Source organism: Rousettus aegyptiacus, unplaced genomic scaffold (genome assembly GCF_014176215.1).
Source record: "Rousettus aegyptiacus isolate mRouAeg1 unplaced genomic scaffold, mRouAeg1.p scaffold_m13_p_9, whole genome shotgun sequence".
Classification (NCBI taxonomy): Eukaryota; Metazoa; Chordata; class Mammalia; order Chiroptera; family Pteropodidae; genus Rousettus; species Rousettus aegyptiacus.
Genome location: NW_023416312.1, coordinates 44823145 through 44843485, shown reverse-complemented (window position 1 = coordinate 44843485; position 20341 = coordinate 44823145). Strand labels below are relative to the sequence as shown.

At 32.2% G+C, this 20341-nt stretch overlaps 1 protein-coding gene across 1 annotated transcript in view; it reads right to left on the bottom strand.

Annotated features, from left to right (window-relative positions):
* LOC107519749 (connector enhancer of kinase suppressor of ras 2-like) overlaps window positions 1-20341 on the bottom strand; it is a 187073-nt gene that overhangs the window by 114555 nt on the left and 52177 nt on the right. Inside the window, exons 3-4 of the mRNA XM_016162728.2 lie at window positions 11588-11751; window positions 3746-3781 (exon numbers count right to left, since the gene is read on the bottom strand). Of these exons, the coding sequence (XP_016018214.2) occupies window positions 3746-3781; window positions 11588-11751 (200 nt within the window). The remainder of the gene's footprint in view (window positions 1-3745; window positions 3782-11587; window positions 11752-20341) is intronic.

Here is a 20341-nt window from a genome sequence, read left to right as displayed (position 1 = left end):
CAAACTTGTAGTTAGAAGATGAATAAGTTCTATAGTCGATAATACTGTATTATATATTTCAAAGAAATAATAATTGTTTTACATGATAGAGGTGTCAGTTAATGCTAGAGTGATGATCATATTGCAACATATAAATATAACAAATCAACATGTTGTATACCTTAAACTTATACAATATATGTCAACTATATCTTAATTAAAAATATGCTTGCTAACACCCAGATTCACTTACAGATTTTTAATAAATTAATGATACTATTTCCAGTGGTGTACTAAAGCTGGTTCTTACTGACTTGCTAGAGGCAATTGATAAATTGTCAAAAATTTTGCCAGCTTGTTATTAAACACAGCCATTATTAAAATAAATAAATTAACTTACAATTAAATGTTATTTTAAAAACAAAGACAGTAAATGCTCAGAACTCACTATCTCTTTATTATTTTATTGGTTTTCTTGAGCCATTTATATCCGTTGTATCTGTTTGGTGGTATGTTATTGTACATTTCTTCCCAACTCCATTAAGTTGGTAGATCAAGCCACAGAGAAAATATTTATACCACTGAAGCTGACAAGCTTCTGATTCTACAAGTCAAGCTTTGATTGTTTTGCTCATTGTTTAGACTTATGAAAGTTATGAGTAACTGTTAATAATGCAGATAAAATTTAGAAATGTGACTGTTACATCTATAGCTATGATATTATGAATGTCATGAAAAGATGAGTTAATAGTCTTCTGAGTTATAAAAACTATCATTTTATTTAACGAAGTAACTCATGTTATTGACGAAAGTGTGAACTTTTAATATACACATCCATTGTTTTACTTTTGTTTAAACATTAACATAAAAAATTACCTAATATTCATTACCTTAAAATCAATTGTCTATATGGAATTTATAATAAAGAATACTTTGTATTTTACTATTTGTAAATTATGTGCTTATGTGTCCTTAATATCAGTAATATATATGTATATCATATATGTTCATGTATATTCTATCTCTATCTCTATCTCTATCTCTATCTCTCTCTCTCTCTATATATATATATATATATATCTATATATCTCTATCTCTATCTCTATTTCTATCTATCTATCTATCTATCTATCTATCTATCTATCTATATCTATCTATATTTATATATCATGCCTGTTTTTTACCAGACAGCCAGCTGTTAAACATTTACCAGCACACTATTGCTTTGTGATTTCATTTCTTTCATTAATTTTCATTCATTGTGCCTTAAAAAAGTTATACTTTGATATATAGATATAGAAAAGAGTAAATACAAAGCTTCTACCATCTAAAAAAGGCATAACATCCAAGGATAATAAGAATCTTGAGTGTTTTGAGATGTGATATATGAAGTATGGTGATAACAAAAACATAAGAGAAAAGGAACATAACAAAATGACTGTTCGCAAAGCTAACAGTAGTTTCTTTGGTCCTTATGAGTCAATGAGTTAGGACTCCATATTAGATTTTGACTTCTCCACAACATTTATTCCTAGAAATCCAAAGCCGAATCTTATTTTACATCCCTATAGTAAAGGCTATGATTTTTCACTATTTCCCAAACACACATTGTACTCTCCAGTCTGTTCCATTGCTCAAACTCTACTTTTTACTTATAAACTCCTAGTTAAAGACTCTATTCCTTAGCATGTATGTGTGTATGTATGTATGTATGTATAGGTGTGTGTGTGTGTGTGTGTGTGTATCCTTATTGACTTGACCATCAGTTCTGAATCCACTAATCTGTCTGTTTAAAGAAGGCTTATGGTATTCTCTTCAAAAAGAGACTCTTTCCGGCCTGTTCTAGTACCCAAAATGCATATATTATTTATGTATGTTGGCCCTTCCAGAGAAATCCACACCCCTTTTCTGACTGAGAAAGAACATCAGTTATGAAAGGATACATAAAACATTTTGTGAGCCTGAAAGTGTATACGTGTGTGTATAATAATATTTATTCATACATTAGCACTTTAAAATGATAAAGCTTACAAATGTAAGCTATTAATATTAATTGCTTTTAGTGTTACAATCATAATTTTTCAAGATGGCTGGCCTCCTTTCTTTTCCATCCTCACTACCTATTGCTTTTGACCGGCAATTGAAAGAGGTTTTAAATGCTTAAAGTGAAGTAGGAAAGTTAAGAATGCTAAAAAATGAATGAGAGAGCTAGCATTATAGATAGGCATTAAATTCATGAGGGATGTTTAATGGCAGACTGATTTTAATCAGTTAGGCTTTAGCACAGGGGAGTGTTTTTAGCATCGTTATTATCTCCATTTTGCAGATAAAGCAATGGAAATTCTGAGCCACTGAGTAATGTGAGCAAGGTCACAGTTAGTACCTTTTATCTGGAATGAAAATCCAGGCAGACTGACTCCAGAGCCTAAAACCTAAACCACTCTGTTGAATAATTTAGAGAAGTGATTTCTTTGGCATTGTCAGAACCAACTACTTGAATACATTTCCCATCACACCCTTGAATTAAAAACAAAGAATCCACAACAACCAGAAGTATCTGTGGATAAATGAATGAAATGGCCTGAGGTAACATCAATTTAAACAGTGTCTTGACAAAATTTCACTTGAGAATTCTAAATCTGACAACAGTTAATCTACAATTGCAAATATATTTGCTTTTCCTATTGAAGACTACTATCCACATTACAAAATATACTGTAACATCGGTGTGAAAGTGATTACAATCAGAAAATATGTGAATCCTTAAGAATCTCAGAACTTAGAGTTCATATTAATCCTCAAAAGTAACTAAACAGAGAAACTCTTTACAATCTGGGCTAAGATATTGATACTATTCATATCATCAGATTTTCTAATTGAGCATTTACATATCCAATTTAACTCTGCCAAGATAATAATGACATGTTTTTAAAAATCTATGAAATTATGAACTCATACATAGACAACCTATGCTAAATTGATTGCCCAGAAGGAAATTTGCAAATGAATCTCTAAGTATCCTTTCCATACTTGCAAAGACTAACCGTATATAATGATTTTTTTTTAAGTTCTATGACTGAAAATGGGTAAATCAGTATTCCTTTGATGAAATATGTCCATACTTTAATAATCCCCCTGTGTATTCACTTGCAAACTCTTCTCACTTGCAAAACACATCTTTAGTACAATGGTAAATTAATTATAAGAAATTATCTGGTAAATAGATATATTCCCCTCAAAAAAATAGAAAAAAACTAGAGAAATCCTCACTACTTAGAAACTCTTACATATTAGCAAAAACACAAAAGAACTTATAATTGTCCAGCAATATCTTGAGCATTATACACCATACCAAACACACACACAAACATACAGCTGAAACAATACAAAAGAGAAAAGAAATGACAAGTATCCAACTACTATGACATCCAGAAGCCCAGAGCCAAAAAAAGGTCATGTGCTAGAACTTTTTACAGAAATAGATTTAAACAGTCCCCGTGTAAAGTGAACCAATTAGTCATCCAGATGTTTCCAGCTTAATATGCGGTGTACTGTAGAGAAAAGATCCAATTTAACTCACCTTTCCCCCACATTACAGGAAATTGTAGCGATTCTAAAGCAATTTAGTAATTATATTTTGAACCATAAAATTATATAAAATTGAGAACATCAGTCTCATCATATTGAGGTCCTTTGCATTACAACAATTTTTTAAACTTAAGTATCTTCAATAGATTGTTGCTGTTGTTAACTATTGTTTTCTTACCTGATCTCCTTGCATAGTTTGCTCTTCAACTTTGTTCTAAGGGGGGAAAAATAAAAATAATTTATGAAGAAAAACAGCCAAGGAGGGAGAAATTATATTTTTTAAAAAAGTTAAAACTGTTAAACAAGCAAAGATAAGAAGAACTATGTAGGTAATTTCTGCATGGTGAGTTTCAATTCTATTTTAATAGAAATTAAGTTTAAATGCATTAAATAATATTATTTTAGTGCAGTTATTTAATCATCTATGAATTGAGCTATTTACATTTAACCAATATTTCTATATATTATAAAATATTTATGTTTGGAGAAACTTTGTAAAACAGTTTAAGATCAAAATTTTCCTATCTCTTAAACTTCTGACATCTATCCCACACAAGATTATTGACCCTCCTCCTGAAATAATATGTACATATATTTAGCTCCCACTCACATACTCTATGATAAAATTCACCTGAGTCTGGAGACTTGCACTCTTGGCAATTTCATTTCTCAGAAAAGAAAACCATGATAAGAACAGTTTTTCTGGTCCAAATTCTGACTAAGAAAGAACATTTAGAAGTCACAGAAGCCTTGGGAAAGAGTGACCATGTCATCTTATAGTTAGTAAATAGTGATGAAGGAAAAGAATGGTAGGCATAGTCAGACACATGCCTTGCTATGAATAGAATGGCATTTCCAGCAGCTGTCCAAATAATTCAAGTCCCCCATAACAACTGTAACTTACCTCAGTGTCAATATAAAAATCAACCAGCTACCAATTCTGGAATTTTAATAACCATGAATAAATTTGAAGAACTTCCTGCTCTGTAGGTATATAAGTGATAAATCACCTAGTGAGATAGTAACGCAATTTCCTTAACTTCTGGCTTACCATGCAAGCTTCCATTGTTGAACCTGATAACTAGTCAAATAGTTGGACGGACATTAATTTTCATATTACACATCTTTAGTCTTGATATTTAACTTTAATTTCTATTAAGAGGATTAGAAAAATGAGATTATAGGAGAAAGACCAAGAAGAGTTATTTGGATTGCCTGGCTTTATAATTATTTAAGATTTTTTTCCCTTGAAATGCTGAATAATAGAAAGATGGAGAGATGAAATTTAATTGCAAACATATTGTGATGGTAAAGCATTAATAAAAGCTGTAAAAGTTATGAAAATGAGTTGCATAGGCACCCTTCACAGGACAAAGAGCCATCCATTTAGCTCTGAGTAAACAGGCTTAAGTACTTGAGCACTTAGTTTAGATCAACCCCAATGCAAATATACAATAAAGAATGAAAAGATAATTGAAAAAGTAATAATGTTTTAGAACACACAATTAGATAGCTATAATGATGGTATTACAGAAGGCAGAATAAGACTATGTCAAATTTACATCCATAAGCAGTCCCAAATTATAAAATTCATCTTTCCCATTATGATGTAACACATTTATCTACATATCTAGGTATTTTTCTTCCCCAATACACTTAAAGATCTTACATTATAATTCAAGTTCCTCAAATTTTGCCATCCATTACACATTGCTTTCATGTCCTTAGTAAATAAATTAACTGAGGTTTTTTTTCTTCTATTTAATCTGTTTAGAGCTATTGAAATCTAACTTCATTGTACTAAGTAAGAAGAATGAATAAAGGGCATTTTAATGAAAAGTCTGCACATGCCAGAAAGGTTTATATTTCTTAGATGGGAGATGAAGATTTTTAAATTTTGTTCTTAGATCATCTCCAAAGAAGTTCATTGCATGTAAATGAATTTAAATGAGTTAAGTCTTAAAGCCAAGAAATCAGTTACAGATCTTTCCTTCCAACTGCCAAACAGTAAACCATCTGCTTTGTCATCATTTAAATCGCATTCCATTCTTCTCACATGGTTGCAACTTACACCCATTTGTTATAGCAACATGGTACTAAGAGGCAACTAGATATATTTTTAAAGAAGCTGTACAGTAATCTCTGTATTTCAGAATTGAGGAAGAGAACAATAGCTTCGTTATGTGAAAACACTGCTTTTCAATCTGATTTCACCAGAATTTTTTAGAGTACTGTGAAAATTAGTTTAATCATGGAAGTAAAGGTAAACATTTTTTACATCCTTCTACTCAATATTTCAAGAGGAGTTATATAGGAAAATGAACTTCCATAATGTCTAGTGTTCTACTCTAAACATAAGAGTGCATGAGAGTTTACACAAAACTGGGTGAGAGTGACATAAAAAAAGCAATAGATTTTTCTTCTTTTTCTCATATATGAGAAAATAATCTATAAAATAAAATTGTAATCCACAATTGATAACATTTTCTATACTGAAAAGCTGGAGACAGAAAGTCACAACTTACATGTCTTATAGAATGATAGATTCTGCCCTAGATTTACAAATGAGCTAGGTTTGAGGATAAATTTAGAAAATAACACTGAAATTAATTAATTTTCCATATAATAAAAGGAAAAATTTGTTTGGGTTATAATATGAGCTTTCAAAATATAATTATCCCCATTACTTCTTATTTTTCTATTTTTGAAAAAGAAAATATTACCATTATTCCCAAACTTCTATTTTTAGTAGAATAGATGATCAATTGTAAATCATTGAAAAGGCTCTGCAAACTCTCTAAATGACATTGACAGTAATCATGATCAGTGACACCAAGAGGACATATTGGAGAGTTGTAGTTCAGTTAATTCAAATTATATTATTTTAGAAAAATAAACTTCCCTACTTCTCTTAGGGACATAAAATCCTTGCTGTCACAGAGCTGAATTTCTACTTATGATGATATTACATTATCATATTTGTCAGTAATTATCTTCACATAACTTGAATACGAAACACATAACTTATACAAAACACAATTTTGATTTATTAACTGGTATAAAACCTCTATGATTACCCATTCGTGCATATCCAAATTAATTTACTGTGCCAACACTGCCAAATGATAAACACATCTGTAAACATCTGTAATGCTAATTTAATAATATCCTGTTTCCTTTGATATTGTTCTTGCCTAGTATTATTCCTTGTAATTAACTCAAAGAGAAGAGAAAACCCAGTAGCAAAAACAGTAAATCCACTGAATACAGATTTTCAACTTCATGCTTTACTGACAAACCATTGAATACTTCCTGATTGCATGGGGCTAAAAAGTATGGAAAAATGTGATTATACATTTGCCAGTAAATGCTCATTTGACCTTCTCTCAAGGACACGAAGGTCATACCAAGGTTATTAATAATACATGATATTACCTTCTTAGCCAAGAAAAGATGAATATGTGTAAGCATGAAAATTGAACAATACTTTCTTCTTGTTTAGCTGAGTTTAAATATGCAAACTTGGTAATAACAAAAGCCCATGAAGCAAATCATATATGTAAGAAGGGCCCAACAGAGAAACCATGTATAACTTTGTTATGTTTGGTTTACCTCTATCTCCTTGTCAAAATACTTCATTATTATTGTAGGACAATATTTTGCCTCATAATTTACTGCCTGTAAATGTATTTAAAAATTTCTTTTACCTCTCTAGTAACATCTGACTCTACTGAGAATGCCCTCCACAGATACATCTCCTCTAACTTGTAGTGAGTTCTTGGCTCTTCTGATAGCCTCTAGATCCTTCTCATTCATTCTGTCCTTCACTATTCATCTTTTCTGTGCTTCCTGCCTTGATTCAGTGTTAAGAATACTAAGCCTGAACATCTGAATTCTAGACTCATATCCATCATCTATTCATCAAGCAATCATGGAGCAAGGCAATTAAACTCTATGACTCAGAGTTTCTTTATTTATAAAATAGGCATGATAACATCTATCCCTGATGTTATTTTCTTTTTTAACACATCATTTTTTAATTTGTACTTTTGCATGTGTTTAAGAATGCCTGATGTTCTTTTATTTTCTCTCAAAGTTGTTAAAAAGAGACTAGAATATGGGATAGTACTTTATAAATGCTCCCTTGCTCCTTAAAATCAAGTAGTATTATTATGATTATTATTATAACTTGAGCGTCCTGATATTCTCCAACAACACTTCCCTAAGTTTCTATTATCACCTATCATGGTCAAAGAAGCAACCTTCTGAATGGAAGAATATGTTTGCAAACAACGCCTCCTATACGGGGCTAATATCCAAAATATTCAAAGAACTCATACAAGTCAACAACAACAACAACAAAAAAGCACAAATAATCCAATTAATATATGGGAAAAGGACTAAAACAGACACTTCTCCCAAGAATACATATAAATGGCCAACAGACATATGAAAAGATGCTCCATCTCACTAGGTATTAGGGAAATGCAAATCAAACCCACAATAAGATACCACCTCATGCCTGTAAGAATGGCTATCATCAACAAGAAAAGTAATAAGTGTTGGAGAGGTTATGGAGAAAAAGGAACCCTAATACACTGCTGGTGGGAATGTTAATTGGTACAGCCACTATAAAGAACAGTGTGGAAGTTTCTAAAAATATATTAAGAATAGAATTACCATATGACACAGCAATCCTTCTTCTGGGTATCTACTCCCCAAATTTGAAAACATTTATCCATATGGTTACTGCAGCATTATTCATGGTAGCCAAGACATGGAAACAACCTAAGTGCCCTTCAACGGATGACTGGATAAAGAAGATGTGATACATATATATATAACAAAATATTACTCAGTCATAAGAAAAGATGAAACACTACCATTTGTAACAACATGGGTGGATCTTGAAATTATGCTAAGCAAAACAAGTCAGACAGAACAAGTTGATAACCACATGATTTCACTCATATGTGGAATATAAAACTGAAAGTAACAAACAAACAACACAAACAAAAACTCATAGACACAGACAGGAGTTTAGTGGTTACCAGAGGAAATGGGGTGAAGGGGGAAGGTAGATAAGGGGAAAGAGGGTCAAATATTTGGTAACCAAAAGGGATTTGACTTTGGGTGATAGAAACAGAATGCAATATGCATATGACATATTATTGAATTGTACACTTGAAACCTATATAATTTTATTAACCAATGTTACCCCAATAAATTTAATTAAAATTATAACTCTAATCCTGATGTCCCATCTCTCCAACACATAAATCATATCTGAGTTCCATAAAATCATAATACAGAGTGTGCTGAAAAACTGATTGTCTTGTATCATTATTTCTACTTATCTGTACTTATTAAAAATTTTATCTTTTATAACATATTTTAAATCTTACGCATGTGGTCCATGTATCTACTTACCATTTTACAATAAAGAAATTACGATGAATTTGTATTAAATACATGACAATGAAAATAATTATCCATGACTGCTGATGTCTCCCTCTTTTTCCAAGTTTCACCCCTCCCTCCATTAAAACATAAAAAATAAAACAAACGTTTTCCTCTTACCTGAGAAATAAATTGTTATTCTAAACCTGTCCTCAGACTACTTTTTCTTTTGACTTTTTTTTCAGCTCACATTCTCTTGAGCATTTTTCTTCTAATAGGGGTATTACTATTCTATCATGGAAACTCCAAATGTCCAGTTAAGATACATGACACTTGGTTCATTTTCAGAATCTGAATCAGAAACAGCCTTACCAAAAGTCATTGCCCAACCAGCTATATAAAAAACTCATCCCTCTATGACCTCTAGGAACATGTATACCTTTTCCATTTAATTTTCTAAAATATTACCACCACTTATGCCTTCGGGACCATATAGACTTGCATAATGCCGTATTTCATTGATGGGAGTAAGTAGATTTTTTTTTGTATTTTAAAATATTAAATCAGGATATAATTTCTTATCTATGTGGGAAGAAAGCATTGGACTAGCTTAATTGGTAGCATCTTTTTTTCTTTCATGGCGGGCAATGAAATAATGGCAACCAAGAGTGGAATCTTAAATTCAATAAAATATGGTTTACAGTTTGGCTATTTAGACAATGTTTCTTTAGTCAGGCAGATACCAGGCAAGATAAATATGGTAATGAAATATTTAGAGAGTATAAGTTTTATTGTCTTTTGGCTTATAGATGCCTCAGTAAATTTGATAGAAGTACAGATTTATATATTATAAATCCTTTTTCTCTTTTCATTAAAAGAAATTCCTTTGAAACATGCTGCCGAGAATGGGTAACATGGTAGTATAGTCACAAAAATTCATTTATGAGATTATGTAAGAACAAGGAACTGAGTTTTGATGCCAAGATATTCTAGAGAATGGCTATTTGAGAGAAATTGATACTGTTAGGGTTTTCCCCCATCAGATATTTTTAAATAGTTTTCTACTCTATAGGGAATAACTACTTGAGTTTTTTTTCTGCTTTCAATTTATTTCACTTCTTTTTTAATTTTATTGGGGCGAGACTAGTTAAAATTATATAGGTTTAAAGTGTACAATTCAATAATACATCATATGTATAACTTCATTATGTGTTCACTACCCAAAGTCAAACCTCCTTCTGTCACATGTTTGATACCCTTTGCCATTATATACCTTCCCCCTCCTAATTTTCCCTCTGGTAACCACTAAACTGTAGTCTGTGTCTATGAGGTTTTGTTCATTTGTCTTGTTCATTTGTTCCTTTCAGTTTTATATCCCATGTATGAGTCAAATCACGTGGTTATCAACTTTTTCTGACTTATTTCGCTTAGTATAGTAATCTTGACATCCATCCATGTTGTCAAAAATGGCAGCTGAGCTCTTGATATAATCAGTAGCCACCAGTGTAAGTCTTCCAATCAGAAATAAATTGGTGCTTAAATAATCTAGGTTACTGTTGTTAAAACCAAACCCTTTTATGACTGACACATTCACTTTGCTCAGGTAATGTGCAAGGATTTTCATGGTGTATGCTAGTTAACGGTCTCAGCGAAATACCTAACTTAATGGGAAACAAAGTGTAATGAAATATACATGTCATCTTACTCTTGTAAAGTCTAACTAGATTATGAAAGAAAAGATACACAGAGACTTTACTCTAAAAAAGAGCATGCAGTGTTTATAGAAAATATAGAAGGATAAAATTCATCCAAAAGATATCTCTTTTGACATACTAAAATATTTTAAAATCTATTAGAAATAAAGTGTTTCAAGCCTGTCAAATAAAAGAAAAATGGAAATAAACCCATTAGACATGATTAGGCATATGATATTATTTAAATTACTCAAGTAATTATAGGACCTCAAAAAATATTTTTTGAACAGATGGGTAGATTTTAGCATGATCAAAACACTGAAATAATGAAAATATTCAAAGGTTTTTTATTATTATTATTTGTTAAATAGGTCTAGGTTTACTCGTTGTATTTATTGCTAAATTCTGGGTTGATTTGGCTATTACATAAAATGACAACTCTATGTCTAGGTTCAAAGACAGCTGTCTAGACTATCGTATCTAGCCTTGAGAACATTCTCATCATATTTGGATTCATTTTGAATCTCAGTAGATATAGCAGTCCTCTCAGTCTTTTGATGTTATAGGAATTTGTGAGAAAATTTCCTAGAATCTCTATCTCCAACCTTCATTTCTGGGAGAAAGTAACTTTAGGCAGAATATCCTTAACTTTTCCCAAGAATGAAGGAGCACATTACTTTCAAGGCAGAGCAAGAAATAGCAACCATTTCAGATAGTGCCTCCATTTAAATATAAAAATGAGAGCGATCCACAGAATTCTTAGGCAGAATAATTAGAGACCATATCAGTCATAATTACCTTTGAACTAGAAAAGTAAAAAACTGCAATTTACTGTAGACTGTGTAGCAGACAAAAAGCACAGTTCTTGCTTTTAACTTTTTTTTTAACTAGAAAGACACACAATATAAAAACAGTTCTATACTCACCTTTTTATTAATATTAGTGACTGCTTTTAATATGATATCCTGGTGATCAGTTTGGATTACACCAAGTTCCTTAAGTTTTTTCCGTGTGATGTTAAGTAGCTTCATCCCATTGATTTCTGCAATTTCAAAGTTTTCACCATATACCAGAAAACTATAATCCAACTCTGAAAAAGGCATAAAAGATATAAAAACGATGTCAAGGAAAATAGAAAACATACCTCCTTATAAAGTTAACTATACAATCCTACTGACAGAATTGCTTATAGCTCTTTTGCCATTATCAATGAGTTTTATACATTTTAATTCTAACACATCACCTTAAATTCAGAATCCTTAGTCAGAAAAATTTATGAGGAATGAATTTTTGAAAGTCTTTACAGAAATGTTTAAGAAAAAAAAATTTGATTAACAAAAGAGACTCTTAAATTACTCAGGTATATTCAGAAATTAAAACTGAGAGCATATTCATAATCAGTTATAATATCTAATATGGATGTATGAACTGAGATAAAATGTGGTTTTTGATTTGTAACTGCTTTAATATTTGGAATGTTATCAACTAAGAATCTATAAAGTTAATACACATGAAATATTTAAGAAGGGTACAATCTACTGGGTCAACTGCTTATGTAACTATAATCTTAACAGAAAAAAATCCAAAATTTCTCAGGTGAACTGTTTCTGCCATATCTTTAGATCTACTCAGAGAGAAGTAATTAGATAATTCATAAATAATATAATGCAGTGTATTATAGCATAGAGAAAATAAATTAATAAAATCTGACATAAAAGGTTGCTGAGCTATGAATAATTGAATGCATCAAAAGACTAAATTATGAAATTATCATTCATCTTTTGTTATCCATATTAACATAAGTACCGTGCAAACAGTGAAAATTTTAACTTGTAATTTGTTTGAAATCTGATGTTGAACTACCCTGTGAAAGCGACTGTGGCTAATATTCTGGGAACTAATGGTTTAGGCTGATTAATACATATTTCATTACTTTGTTTTTTAAAAAATCATTAAGTCATGAGAATGTTTACATTTATAAAATCTTTAGAAAATTTGATAACTGATTAGAAAATATAAAGTTTCATGAAAAATACTTTAAATGCTTTTTAAAACTTGTCATGAGGACTTCCTGTCAAGAAGGTGGAATAGATATACACTGTACTTGTCTCCTCTCAAAACTGAATCAAAATTACTAAAGAATTTTGGGAGTTGCCTGAGAGTCTAGCTGAACATAAGTCCTAAAGCTGAGGAATACAAAAAGGTCACCTTTAGATTGTTAGAAGCGGCAGAGATGCAGAATAGGCTGGTCCAATACCTGCATGTGGCAGTTGAAATTAGGGAGAGGTATGTCAGATGTGGAGAAGCTATGGGTTCTGGCTCCACACTGGGCTCCCCTGCCCATGGATCCAGTGTCAGGAAGAGAAGTTTCTGCAACTTCTGACTATGAAAACCAGCAAAGAGCCTGGCTAAGTGATAGAGAAGTCAGCTAAAGTCACAAACATTCCTTTTTTTTTAACCACTGTTTTTTTAACAGACATCCCTCTTAAATGACCTGTGCTCACACTTAACCACTGATGAACTCACTTGCTCAAAGCTCCAGCACTGAAGCAGCAGCATAGAAGGTTCTAGGAACATATGGGGAGAAACCAGCAGAATGTATTGTTTCTTTGTTGAGCCCTCCCCTCATTGGTGTGCAAACAGAAACCAAGGCTCAACTACAATAGAAGAGCACATACAAGGGACACACCTAGAGTACCTGACTCTAGTGACCAGAGAAGACTGCACTGTGGGGCCCCAGGGGACATCTACTACATAAGGCCACACTACTAAGACCAGGAGCCATATCAACCTTATATAATAAACCAAAACACACATATTGAGGCAGCCAAAATAGGGAGACAAAGAAACATGTCCAAAATGAAAGAACAGAACTAAAGTCCAGAAAAAAAATAACAAAAATGGAGATAAGTAATTTACCAGATGCAGAGTTCAAAACACTGGTTGTAAGGATACTGAATGATCTCAGTAAGAACTTCGACAAAGAGATAAGAAACACAAAAATTGAGATAGAAAACATAAAAAATTAACCAGTCAGTAATGAAGAATACAATAACTAAAATAAAGTATGTATTAGAAAGACTCAACAGTCAATTAGACAAAGTAGTGGATTGAATTAGCAATTTGGAAGAGAAAGTAGCAGAAAAAACCCAATCAGAACAGCAAAAAGAACAAAGAATCCAAAAAAAAAAAAGGAAGATAGCTTAAGGGGCCTCTGAGATAACAACAAATGTAACAACTTTCACATCATAAGGGTACCAGGAGCAAGCAATTAAAAACTATTTGAAGAAATAATGATGGAAGGAAATAATGATGGTTAAGGAAATAGAAATATAAGCCCAGGAAGCACAGAAAGTCCCAAACAAGATGAATTCAAAGACGCCCAAACCAAGACACATCATAATTAAAATGATAAATGTTAAAGACGAGGATAGAATCTTAAAAGTAGCAAGCAAAAAGCAGTTAGTTAACTACAAGGGAACTCCCATAAGACTATGAGCTGATGTCTTGACAGAAACGTTGCAGGCCAGAAAGAAATGGCATGAAGTAGTTAAAGTGATGGAAAGCAGGGACCCGCACAAAGATTACTCTACCCAGAAAAGCTATGATTTAGAACCAAACAATAGATAAAAAGCTTTCCAGACATGAAAAAGCTAAACTATTGAAAGACAGAAATTACCAGTCAATAATAATATATCCAGCAAAGTTCTCTTTTAGATATGAAGAAGAAACAAAGATCATTTCATACATACAAAAGCTGATGGATTTTTGACCAAAAGACCTGCATTGCAGGAAATAATGAAAGGGGCATTTTGCATGAAGAAAAAAAGCCAAAACTATAAAACTATGAGCAATAAGATTAACGAAGATAAAGAAACAATAAATTGCGACCCTTACTAAGAACAGGTTATTGTAACCTTAAATATTTCATAATTTCTAAAGGTAAAAAAGGGGGATATTTGAGAAAACAAAATCAGAAAAGGGGAGAGAGTAAAGTTTGAACCTGGAAAGGGGAATAGACAAAAGACACAAGTAGATGAAAAAAGACTACTATATATATGAAACTTTCTCTTATATAAAGTTGATGGCAACAAAACCAAAAAGCATCTAGAACTGAGATACATAACATAAAGAAAGAGGAAGCAGAAGGAAAAAAATCATAGAACACGATAAAACTAAAATACTGGACAGAAACACACGGGCAAATAAACAATAGAGACATTGAGCTACCAGAAAACAAAAGATAAAATGACAATAGGAAAATCTCATAAATCAATATCGCTCTAAATGTAAATAGATTGAACTTACCAATAAAAAGTTAGATAACACAGTGAATACAAATTTAAAAAAAAACAGATTCTTAGAAACATGACGGAGTGAGAGACATCTCCCAATCTTTCCCTTTGAACTGGGAGAAATAAAGAAGCTGGCTCTCACAGCTACCTGAGCTACCTGTAGGAAGAGGGAGTGGGGAAAAGGAGCAGCGAGTCCACTGAACAGCCCTACATAGGAAAGCTGTGAGCTCTACGTGGTCAGTGAGCAGCAGGACCCGGTCATCTGGGCAGAAGGCAAAGAAGCGGGATGGCAAAAAAAAGTTAATTTTTAGTGGCCATGGCTGCAAAACAGAGGCTGAGCCGCAGTCCTCAAACCCTAACACAAACAGCCTCTTCCCCATTACCCTCCAAGACAGAACACCATGGAGCCCCAGGGGAATCTGAGCAAATGCTACTGAAACTATTGCTAACACTGACAGGGACTGAAACTGAGGGTACCAAGCATGATTAAATATCTATCATAAAACAAAAAGGCATTTTTAAAAATTTATATAAAGCAGGAATCCAAGAGACTTAGATGCCACCTATGGAAACCAAAAGAAAAGTGCCTTCTTTGCAGCAGGCTGAAGAGATACCTTTATATAATAAATCTTCTTTCTGGAAAAAAAGCAGAATACATTTCCATTAATGTCCAGGAAGAGAAAAAGTCCATTAAACACCATGAACAACCAGGTGACAATGCATCTTAGGAAGAAAAAGAAAAATCTTCAGAAAATAATCTTACAGACATATAAATATGCAATTTAAATGACAGAGAATTCAGAATGGTACTTCTAAAAAAATACTCAATGAGATCGAAAACAGTTCATATCAACAATTTCAAGAATTGAAAAAAGAAACTAGAAGACAGAATGAGTTCTTTAGCAAGGATATTGAATCCCTCAAAAAGGACTAAATAGAACATCTGGAGATGAAGAACGTACTGCAAAAGATGAAAAATGAAATAGCAACTGAATAGAGGAAAGGATCAATGATATTGAAGACAGAAATCTAGAAATAGATCAGAAGGAAGAAGAGAGAAACCAAAGAATGAAAAATAATGAAAGAGAAATTCAAGAACTAGCTGACACCATCAGGAGAAGAAACATAAGAATAATGGGCATTATTGAAGGCAAGGAAAAGGAGGAGGGACTAGAAAGCATTTTCAGACAAATAGAAGATGAGAATTTCCCAAATCTAAGGAATGAGTTGGAGCTTAGAATTCAAGAAGTCAACAGAACACCAAATTCTCTCAATGCAAAAGGCTTTCTCTAATATACATTGTATTAAAATGATCAAAAATCAATGAAAAAGAGAGAATTCTCAGGGCAGCTAGGGAGAAGAAGATGGTAACCTATGAAGAAAAACACATTAGACTGTTATCAGAATTTTAAGCACAAACTTTACAAGCCAGAAAGGAGTAGACTCAAATACTCAAACTATTAAATTAAATAATAATAATAATAATATAAATAACTACTGGTCAAGAATAATACATCCACAAAACTCTCCTTTAGATATGAAGGATAAATAAAGACCTTTCCAGACATAAAAACTTAAGAGAATACTCCATTATGAGGCCTGCATTACAGGAAATATTGAAAGAAGTCACCTCAACTAAAACAAAATGACAAAAAGTACATAATTAGGAGTAAGGCGACTAGCAGGAAGAAAGAAGCAGAGGAGTGCAACCTTTTATAAGAACGGCATTGTAAGCTTAAATAATAAGAGAATTGTTATTACAAGATAGTAATGTAAGTTCAGCACACATAGGGACAAATTGAGACAATGACAAAAAGGAGTAGTATTCAAAGATCCATATTCACAAAAGGGAATGGAGATAAGGCACGCACAATAGAAAATGAACAACTGTATATCAATCTATCCATCTTACATTTGTAATGGTAACCACATACAGAAGATTCAAAACTGAAGTATATAACATAAAAGAAGAACTGGAGGGAAAACCCACAAAACACAATGAAAATAAAGAGAACAGAAACACAGCAGAATAAATGGAAGCACTGAACTACCAGAAAGCAAAAGATAAAGTAGCTATAAGAAGACCTCATATTTCAAGTATTACCGTAAATGTAAATTGAATGAACTCACCAATAAAAAGGCACAGAGTTAAAGAGTAAATCAAAAAACAAAACTCAGCCATATGCTGCCTGCAGGAGACACATCTCAGCTCCAAACACAAATATAGACTCAAAGTAAAAGGGTGGGAAATGGTATTTAAAGCAAATGGCATTCAGATAAAAGCAAGAGAAGCAGTACTAATATCAGATAAAATAGACTTCAAAATAAAAATGTAAAGAAAGATACTGAGGGATACTTCATAATGATAAAGTGATTCATCCAATAAGAAGACATAACACTCATTAATATCTATAATACTAATCAGGGAGCCCCAAAATATTTAAAGCAATTACTAACAAAACTAAAGAGAGAAACAGACCAAAACACTATCGAAGTAAGGGACCTAAATACCCCACTGTAGGATATGGACAGATCATCCAAACAGAAAATCAATAAGGAAATAACATTTTTAAATGATGCATCAATCTGACTGGACATAATTGACATTTACAGAGACTGCCACTCCAAAACAGCTGCTTATACTTTCCTCTCTAGTGCACATGGAACATTCTCAAGAATCGACCACATACTGGGGCATAGAGAGTGCCTTAACAAATATAAGAGGGTTGAAATCATAAAAAAAAAATATTCTCTGATCATAATGCTTCGAAACCTGAGATTAGCTGAGAAAAGAAAGCAAGAAGAACCACATATACATGGAGATTAAACAATATGATGCTGAAGAATATTGGGTCAAAGAAGAAATCATAAGAGAAATCAAGAGATACATAGAAATTAGTGATAAGGATAATATAACATATCAAAACTTTGGGGACAAGGCAAAAGCAGTCATAAAAAGAAAGTTCATATCATCATAGGCTTTTCTCCAAAAACAAGAATGAGAACAAACCTAATATTTCATCTTTAAAAACTAGAAAAGAAAGAACAACTGAAGCTTAAAGTTTACAAAAGAAACAAAATAATCAAAATTAAAGCAGAAATAAATGGTATTGAAAATGAAAAAATATAAAAAAAATAAATGTAAGTAAAAATGATTTTCTGAGAAGGTTAATAAAATTGACAAACCCCTGCCTAGACTCACTAAAGAAAAAAGAGAAAGGACACAAATAAACAAAAACAAGGATGAAGAGGGGGAAATTATGACAGACTGCAGAAATACATAGGATCATACAAGAATGCTATGAAAAAATATATAACGCCAAATTAAATAACCTATAAGAAATGGACCAGTACTTAGAAAAATACAATCATCCTAGACAGAATCAAAGAGAAATGAAACCTCTAAATAGACCAATCAACAGTATGGAAATTGAAACAATCATCAAAAACCTACCAAAAAGTAAAAGTCCCGGATCAGATGGCTTTACTAGTGAATTCTATCAAACATTCAAAGAAGATTTAATATCTATTCTTTTCAAACTCTTCCAAAAATTGAAGAGGAGGCAATACTTCCCAACTGATTTTATGATTTTATGAGTCCAATATTACTGTGATACCAAAACCTGGTAAACATAGAGCAATGAAATAAAACTACAGACCAATAAGTCTCATGACCACAAATGCAAAAATCCTAAATAAGATACTAGTGAACCAAATACAGCAACATATTAAAAAGATTATACACCATGATCAAATTAGCTTCACTCCAGGGGCACAGGAATGGTTCAACATACGCAAATCGATTAATGTGATACACCACATGAACGACTACAAAAATAAGAATCATATGATCATACCAATAGTTGCAGAAAAAGCATTTGACAAGATACAGTATTGATTTATGATCAAAACTCTTAACAAAATCAGAATAGAAGGAAAGCACCTTAACATAATAAAGGCCATCTATGACAAACCCTCAGCCAACATTATACTTAATGGTGTAAAACTAAAAACCTTTCTTTTAAGATCAGGGACAAGGCAAAAATGTCCACTATTTTCACTGTTATTCGATATAGCATTGGAGGTCCTAGCAAGTGCAATCGGGCAAGAGAAAGATATCAAAGACATCCAAATAGGAAACACAAAAGTCAAACTGTCACTATTTGTGGACGACATGATTCTCTATATAGAAAACCCTAAAGACTTCAAAAGGACACTACTAAAAACAAGCAAATACTGTAAAGTTTCCAAATACAAAATCAATGTTCGAAATTCATAGTGTTCCTTTATTCTAATAATGAAGTGTCAGAAAAAGAAGTGGCAAAAATAATTCCTTTTGCAATTGCAACAAAAAAAATAAAATACCTAGGAATAAATGTAATGAAACATGTGAAGGACCTATATAATGAAAACTACAAGACCCTATTAAAAGAAATCAAAGAAGACACAAAGAAATGGAAAGGTATTTCATGTCCTTGGATTGGAAGAGTCAACATAGTTAAAATGACCATATTACCTAAAGCATTATACAGATTTAACACAATCCCCAGCAACATCCAATCGGCATATTTTAAAGAAATAGAACAAAATATCTTCAGATTTGTATGGAAGCAAAAAAGACCCCTAATTGCCATCCTACGAAAAAAGAATGAGCCTGGAGGCATCACTATGCCCGAATTCAAATTTTCCTACAAAATGACAGTAATCGAAATGGCATGTTATTGGCAGAAAATAGATACACATATCAGTGGATCACAATTGAGAGTCCAAAAGTAAACCCATATTTCTATGGGCAAATAATTTTCGACAAAAAAGCCTTTTCAATAAATGGTGCTGGGAAAACTGGAAAGACAACTGTAAAACAATAAACCTAGATTGTTGTCTATCACCACACACCAAAATTAACTCAAAATGGATTAAGGACCTGAATATAAGATCTGAAACAATAATATGCAGAGAAAAAAACATAAGAACTAAACTCAAGCACCTTAGACTTAAAGAGGATTTTACGAATTTGGCCTCAAAGGCAAGGGAAGTAAAAGCAAAAGTATATGAATGAGACTACAACAAACTAAAATGTTTCTGCACAGTGAAAGATACTGTCATCAAGGTAAAGAGACAACCATCCATATGGGAAAGTGCATTTACAAGCAATGCCTCCGATAAGGGCCTAATATCCAAAGTATACAGAGAACTCATACAACTCAATAACAATAAACGATCCAAAGTGTCCAAGAGACACTTCACCCTAGAGGACATACAATGGCCAACAAATATTTGAAAAGATGCTCAACATCTCTAGCTATTAGGGAAATGCAAATCAAAATCACAAAGATATTATCTCATGCCTGCTAGAGTAGCTATAATCGACAGGAGAAGTAATAA